The sequence below is a fragment of the Natrix helvetica genome (assembly GCF_964273705.1).
Source record: "Natrix helvetica genome assembly, chromosome: 1".
NCBI lineage: Eukaryota > Metazoa > Chordata > Lepidosauria > Squamata > Natricidae > Natrix > Natrix helvetica.
In genome coordinates, this window is record NC_138548.1 from 164,401,606 (window position 1) to 164,409,841 (window position 8,236).

General features: G+C 41.9%; 1 protein-coding gene across 3 annotated transcripts in view; it reads right to left on the minus strand.

The window, feature by feature from the left end:
• Positions 1-7,239, minus strand: part of LOC309382770 (neurabin-1-like) — a 53,523-nt gene extending 46,284 nt beyond the window's left edge. The window contains exons 1-2 of one of the 3 annotated variants that reach the window (XM_081934616.1): positions 6,720-7,239; positions 3,534-5,439 (exon numbers count right to left, since the gene is read on the minus strand). In XM_081934616.1, coding sequence (XP_081790742.1) covers positions 3,534-5,150 — 1,617 coding nt within the window. In that variant the 5' untranslated portion in view covers positions 5,151-5,439; positions 6,720-7,239. Of the gene's footprint in view, positions 1-3,533; positions 5,440-6,442; positions 6,599-6,719 lie in introns of those variants that run through there. The other 2 variants (XM_081934618.1, XM_081934617.1) reach the window with 2 other exon arrangements.
• Positions 7,240-8,236: the final 997 nt, after the last annotated feature.

The following is an 8,236-nucleotide window of genomic DNA, read 5'->3' on the forward strand; positions in this document are numbered from 1 at the left end:
AACAGGGATGAGTCACATGTCCTGAATTCACAAACTTTTCTCTTTCTTTTTTTAAAAAACATGGTTGATGTTCATCGTAGTTAATCAATATATCCCTGGGCAAAATTGCTAGCCAGCTAACATTGTATATTATTCCACACATGCACTTAAAAGAAGTTACTTAGCATAATTTTGCAGACTGCATCATTGTTATCGTTAATCTCTCTGGATTACCATTTATCTGTTACTTATCATCACTTATAACTATTAAGATAAAGAGGACCACACCAGCTCCCTAATCTAATACTTTCCAAGGGAAAGGGGAATAAGAGCAATGTTCCCATTAACAAAGAAGTAGGATTCCAAAGGTATTGATTCCATGACTATGACTACTAGAGAATCCATCTTCCCTAAAAATTCACTATCTAAATTCATGATCAAGTCCCTGATAAGAGGTGCTATGAAGTCATCTCCATCTCTTGTTTATACTCTGTTTCAAGAATAAAAAGTAGTAAAAGAATTCAGACAATTTGAACCTCACCATAAACCTGAAGCCCTGGGGGGGATGCTGCATAACTATTATTTTCTGAAAGGTGTGAGGGTGGGTGTGTAAATAAACAGAGACATAGAATCAAAAGCACGTGACATATTAGCGCTGCTTAATGAAACCTTGATAAGACCACACCTGGAATACTGCATCCTGTTTTGGTCAACATATTATAAAAAGATGCTGAGACTTTGGGGGGGAAAAGTGCAAAGAAGAGCAACTAGGATGTTTAAAAGGCCTAGAGACTAAAACATAGGAAGAATGAAACTGGGTTTGGGTAGTCTAGAGAAATGAAGGACAAAGGGTGATATGATAGCAGAATTCCAGTATTTGAGGGGCTGCCACAAAGAAGAGGGACTCAAGCTATTCTCCAAAGCACCGGAAGGCAAGAAAAGAAACAACGGATGGAAACTAATCAAGGAGAGAAGCAACCTGGAATTAAGGAAAAACTTCCTAACAGTGAGGACAATTTACCAGTGAAACAGCTTGCCTTTGTAAATCGTGGGTGCTTCAGCACTGGAGGTTTTTAAGAAGAGACTGGACAGCAACTTGTCTCAAATTGTATAGGGCAGTGATGGCGAACCTCTTTCGCCTCGGGTACCCAAAGCACGAGCATGCACACTATCATGCGCGCTCATGTGCCCACCCCCTTAACTTAATGCCCCCCCTGTGCTGTGCCCCCTGCGCATGTGTGCGTGAACTCCCCCACCCCACTGCCCCGCACATGCACACAGGGTTTTCTAGAAGCCTGGGGAGGGTGAAAACCACCTCCCCCCCCCCCTCCGGAGGCCCTGAAGCCTCTGAAGAGAGAAAAATGGCTGTCCAAGCAACCCGGAAGTCCATTCCCCAACTTCTGGTTTCCGCATTGGATTGTTTTTCACTCTCCTGAGGTTTCAGGTGGCTTCCCTGAAGCCTCCAGAGGGAGAAAAACGCCCAACACACAAACCGGAAGTCTGTTCCTGAACTGAAAACTGAGTTATTTTTCGCCCTTGGGCAAAAAACGGCTGAAAATGAAGGCTGAAATGAGCTGGCATGCACTGGAGCTGACAGGTCAACGCCTCACATGCCCTAAGAAATGGCTCCATGTTCCACATGTGTAGAGGTGGCCACCCATGTCATCACGGGTATAGGGCGTCCTGCTTGAGCAGGAGCTTGGACTAGAAGACCTCCAAGGTCCGTTCCAGTTCTATTCTAATTAATTAACTTTGTGGTAGCTGCTTCGATATTAAAACACTGCTATCATATTACCCCTAGTCCTTTTTTCTATTCTTTTTCTTTGGCATTTCACTCTGATCTGAGCCTACTGTCTTTAAATCTTAAAAGAATTTATTGACCCGTGACTGGCAACCAAAATGCCAACACAATACCTCCCTCCCTCATTTAATCTAACATAGAAAATAGTTCTATACCTCTCAAAAGTTGATATTATACCCACATAAGGTATATCCTAAATTATTACTACTATTGCCATTACAGATGGTCGTCGCTTAAGAACTATTCATTCAGTGACTGCTCAAACTTATGACAGTGTCAATGAATAGTAGTTATGACTGGGCTTTGTCCTTAACATTGGTTAAGGTCCCCATAGTCATGTAATTGCAATGTGGACCTGGCTTGCAATCACACACTGCCCTGCATCCATGTGATTACAATTTGTAACCTTCTTTGCTAGTTTCCTACAGGCAAAGTCAACAGGGAAGCCAGAAAAGATGGTGCAAATAGTGACCATGATGACTTGTTGTGATTCACTTAATAACTGCAACTGTGAATATTGTAATTTTCATTGCTAAGTGGCATAGTCATGTGATATTGCACTTTATAACTGTGACGCTTAGTCACAGAAATTCCAGTGTTAATTACCATTGTTAACTGAAGACTGCCCACATTACTTTAAGAGCTAAAGTTCATTTGTGGACTTTAAATTAAAAATAATCAAATAAAGCTAAAGAATAAAAATACAATAAATCACACCAGAAATATATTTATATGTAAAAGGAACTATTACAGCACAGTGTAAGAATGTAAAATCTATGTACAAAACCCAGAAATATCTATGAGCAGTACATTTGCTGGCACCAAATAGCAATAGCACTTAAGACTTATATACTGCTTCATAGTGCTTTATAGCCTTCTTTAAGCGGTTTACAGAGTCAGCCTATTGCCCCCAACAATCTGGGTCCTCATTTTACCGACCTTGGAAGGATGGAAGGCTGAGACAACCTTGAGCCAGTGAGAATTGAACTGCCAAACTGCAAAATTAGCCTCCAATACTATATTCTAACCACTGCGCCACCACAGATCTTATAGATCATAATTGGGGGTGCCAAATATACCTCTCTGGAAAAGACATTTCATAACAATTGAGAAGGCCTTCTCCCATATAGCTGAGCGCACCAAAGATAATTAAAAAGCCATTTCCTTTTTATTTGTTTCATGCCATTCAAAGCTTTAAATAACACCACCAAGAATGGGCCTAGACATCAGTGCAGCTGAATCAGTCAGTACAGGATATGAAACACGGGCATTATACACTTAGCACAGTGGTTTCCATGTGGGCCCCACAGGGGAGTGATTTGATTTTTAATGGGGGGCAATCTGAACCTTGTTTAAACCAAGTTAATGGCCTTTTAGGCTTCCTCCAGGTGAGCAGAGGTCACTTGCTGAGTAAAGTAAGAATTATATGTCACAGGATTTTAGAGATGCTTAGGTGGGGCATGGCCAAAAAAAGGCTGGGAACCAATGACTTAGCCTGTCCCAGCAGTCAGGTTGGTCATGATTTCATTTCTGCTTAACTGAACCAGTGTTTGTTTGGTTTTTTAAACGGAAAGGTACTTTAGAACTCAAAATACTTTAGAAATCCTTATCTGGAAGGGAGACTGTAATTAAGAGACCAATTTCAAAGCATCCATTTACTAATGAATATACTAATAGACCTCATTGTTATAATTACTATATTTAAATAACTAGCAACAATAATTATATTTTATACCCATTCATGAAGCTTTACCTTGATTGGGGCTGTAGAAAACTTCACTCTTCTAGCTGGATCAGGATCTTCTTCCTCAGAAAGTCCAGAAAGTTCCTCGTAATCACTATTATAGTTATATTCCTCCTCTTGCAAGGTTTCTTCTGTTTCAGGGCCCTGGCTAAGTAGTTCTGGTTCTCTGTCATCATCGAAAGCGGCGTTCTCTATCCCAAAAGCACTGGAAGAAAACCCACTCAACTTCTTTCTCTGTTCTTGTTCTTCTTTTTCACCATCTCCTACAGGTTTTACATGGACCTGCTCTTGTTCCTGAATTTTATCCAGAAACGCTAACTCTCTTGCTCCTTTTTGATTAACTGCACCATCTTCATTAGATTCTTCCATTTCCTCAAATGTACAGTCATTTTTCTCCTCTTTCCAACTTGGAAATCTGAGTGGCCTCTCCTTCTGAAATACATTGACTTCCCCAGTGATTTCATTGTTATCCCCTAAAGTTTTGTTCTGCACCATGATCAGTTCAGCTCTAGCTACCTCTACTTGGGAAATTTTTATAGGGGCTCTATCCACTTTAGAGGATATGCTGGGTTTATATTGTTGTTCCCTTTCGGCAGTTTGATCTGTTTGAGAAGTTACTTCAGTTGTATCACTTAACTCACTCCTTTCAGTAGAAGTGCTGCTTATCAAAAGGGCAGATTCTACAACGGGCTGATTTTGCGGCAAATACACTTCTTTCCTATCTCCTGGTGATTCCCAGCCACAGAACACTGTTTGAACAAGGTTTGGGGTATCCTTCATTTTCAAAGTATCTTTGAAGTCGTCATTGTCAATGTCAGCCAAGAAACTCTCCAGTCTTCGAGAAATAGGTCCTGCATTCAGTGAAGAGGATTTACAACTGCCAGTAGATTGATGCCCCTTTTGATCACTATTTCCTTGATTCTCTGTTTTATCTACAGCAACCTGAGAAGTTACATCAATATTGAAATTAAAGTGATCTGTCACGCTGCTGCCATCAGAAGAAGTAGAACCATGTCGTCTCCTGTCTTCAATTCTTTCACCTTTAATGGGAGGACTTCTATCCAGTGAACTTGGTTTTTTAATGTTCCTTTCAAACAGTTTCCTGGTCTCAGAAAACTTCTCCGCTAGTGTAGCTTTGTCTAAATTTCCCTCTTCTTTGCTGCAGATAATTTTATCAGTGAATGAGCATGCAGGTAAAGGATCCGGGGAACTACCAAAGGAACCACTATTGAGTAGGTTATTTTTTTGAACACAGAGGTAAGATGGGCTACTAGGAGGAGGAAGTGCAAGATCAGCTGAAGTTATTTTATTAATAATTCGGGGCTCAGAGGGTGAACTGTTTTCACAACATGGTGAATTGGAAGAGCCACCCATCTGCATGAACATGTTTTTGATCTTGTGCACTCTGTTGCCATATGAGACAGCTCTGCCACGGACATGTGGATCATTACCGTCTCCATTGGATGAGTTGGTCAACTTTTGCTGAGGATTAGACTTGTTGGAAGCATTATCAATAGTCACTGAATCAAAGCTGCACTTAATTGCATGAAAATCAGTTTTATAGGTATTTCTGTGTGGAGAAGCACTTCTTAAAGTCCTGTCTCCTTTGCCTTCAGTCTTCATCATGGTCAAATGGAGAAAGCCTTTAATTCTTTACAAATGAGAGTCTGAAGAGGTGAAAACCAACAGCAGCTGCCAGTGCTGCTCCCACAATGTGATACAGTCCTCTTACAGCCTGGAGAGAGAATGAGACTGGAAGACGCCTCTCACCATTTTATTCTTCCATAAGAGCAATGAAATATGTGGTGGGAAGGAGGAGGAGAGGCGCACACAAAAACAACAAGCACTTCAGGAATGTATCTAGAAAAATGAGATTCTAGCACCATAGCTGATCCATTCTTATCCTGAAAAATATCTGCAAAAAAAACCAACAACACTTTGTGAGCCAGAGATATCACTCATTTATACTACGTATTTCATCCTGTGCCCTAAATGGAATTCCATAGCCTAAGGAACAGGACGAAAATTATTTAAAATGTGATCTATCAGCCAAGGGACGGGGGTAAAATAACTAAAAAATCTTTAAAACTCAAAGTTCACACAAGGCGGATCTTACAGAGACTCTGCCCCACACAGTGAAAGATATTTTCATTGCCAAGGCTTGCCTTTGTAACACATGAAATAGTAAACAATGGAAAAGCAGATAATAGCTTTCAACCTGTGCAAAAAATAATTGATTCTTCTTCCCCTCTTCGATGAACAACTATGGCAAGTTCTTCCCCTTTCAGGATTAAGGAGTGTACTATTGAAAGTGTGCAACCTTCACGCAGGATCCAACTACAACATTTTTCACTGGGAAAGAAATTGTTCGTTCCAGGCATGAAGCATTTCTGAAGATTTGGAGTCTCTGTCTCTCTCGCTCTCCCTGCCTGTCCTCCCTCCCTCCCTCCCTCCCACAAAAACTCTTCTTTCCTTTCCAAAAGGTAATTTATTAACTAGCCATTTCCTTCTCCTAGGCCAGTGGTTCCAAATGCGCGGGCCCACACCCCATAGGGGGGCAATTTGATTTTTAATGGGGGCAATTTGAACCTTGTTGAAACCAAGTTAATGGCCTTTTAGGCTTCCTCCGCATCGGTAGAGTTCACTTTTTGAATAAAGTGAAGAATTATATGACAGGGGGCGGGAGGCATCAGGATTTTAAAGATATTTAGGTGGCGTATGGCCAAAAAAAGTTTGGGAGCCACTGGTCTAAGGCCCTTAGAGAGGGAAAAGTAGAAATTATAGAAAATTAAAGGGAGACCTGGATTTCATTACAACTAATCTCTCATTCCCCCCCGGAGCACTTATTCCACCAACACCCACCTACCCCTCCTCCTCCTCTCCTTTACCCACGAATCTGGGTTTCTTGCATTCCCTACCAGAAATGCCAATCATAAAAAAATCGGTGTTTCCACCAGGATCACGAACGAGCAGTAGCCCCTCATTCGAGCAGCCCCCCTCGGGAAAGGTGGAGGAGCCGAGTCAAGAAGCAGCGATTTGAGCGGCTCACAATGGAGCCGCTGCCAACTCGGATTTCTCCTCCCTCTTTCGGTCCCCCGTTGGCGAAGCGCTCGAGGCCCTCCGTCTCTCCCTCCCTCCCAACTTTTCAAACTAACCGTTCCCTTGTTTTATTTTCCTCCTCCTCCTCGCACTTACCTGAGATAAAGAGCGGATCCTAAGCAGCGGCGGCGGCGGCTCTTCCCCTTTCTCCAGTTAATTGCAGCTTCCCGTCCTGGCTCTCCCCACCAGCCAAGCCGCGCAACGGATCGTCCGACTCGCGCCTCCCCCCTCGACAGCAGCTGCCCCCGGGCCGGCCGTTGTTTTTCATCGGTTGCGTTTTTCTTTCATGCCGCCTCCTCCTCCACTCCCAACTCTTCTACCCGTCCGACTCTCGGTTTCGCGCGCCCGCCCGCTCGCCCACCCGCGCGATCGCTTTAGAATTCGGTTCTTTTTCTTCTTCTTCTTCTTCCCTCGGGACCGCGCGGGCGAGCGCGCGCTTCACTTCTTTCCCCCGCACAAAGAGTTCTATCCGGCCCAGCGCGAGCACGACTTTCTTTCTCTGCCCCCTCCCCTTCCCCTCTTTCCCGAGGGAGACGAAGGCAGCGAAGCAGGGGGCGGGATCAGAGGTGAGAGACCTGAAGGGGGAAAGGCGAAAAGCGAGCGAGTCTAAGTTCGAAGGAAACGCCTGCATCTGTTGGGATGTACCATCCCGGGATAAAAGGGGGGGAAGAGCTTTGGGCGATACCAACCAGGGAAAAGGTCAGGAAAACTTGGCCGCGTCTATTGTTCTATTGAGTTTGCCACCCTGCTGGCGTTTTCGCTCCCTGCCTAATAAAACGTGACGAGGCATAATTATTTAAAAATAAATAAATAAAAGATTCTGTTTTTTTCTATTTCCTAGGCAGTTCAGAGTCAGAATCAAGAAGATAGGGGAAGGGGTTGGCTTTTTCAACAGCACAAGTGGTTGGCATTTTGGGGCTAACTTACCGTTTATTCACTTTTTGGACAACCCAGATTTTATTTGCTCAGTATGTATAAAGGGGTATGAGAAACTAGAAATGGTTTAACCTTAGCAATACATAAATGTTACCTATTATTGAACTTTATTCATTATTATAATTATTTTTCAAGGTAACCCTTTCCACAAAGCAAATAAGATTTTTTAAAAAAGCAAATACAATACAATACAAACAACCTAAGATTTTAAAATCAAAAATATATAATATAATAAAATATTTTTACTAAGATTTTTCAAGCAGCTCTAGATGAGAAATTTTTAAAAAGAATGACAAAAATTGAAAAAATGGTAATGGAAACTAAACAATACATAATTGTTAGTAATGCTCCTATCAAAGAAGAAGGAAGAATTTTTCTGGACCAAATTTCCACAGAATTTGTCACCTGCTTTCCTCCCCCAGTTTTTTTTTAAATTAAAGTTTCATCACCATATTTTATATCAATGACAAGTTGAAGTTATAACTGTAATCACAGCATACTGATTTGAGAGTAAATTGTACTGAAGTCAATGTGTATAAATCTACATTTTGCATCTACATTAGGAATATCAATGGAGAAAAATTAGAGAAAATCTGTATGTTGGATAAGGTTGTGTACACCTTAAGAAATGTCACCATGCAGTACATTTACAGTATGTTCACTATTTGTGTGTGTGT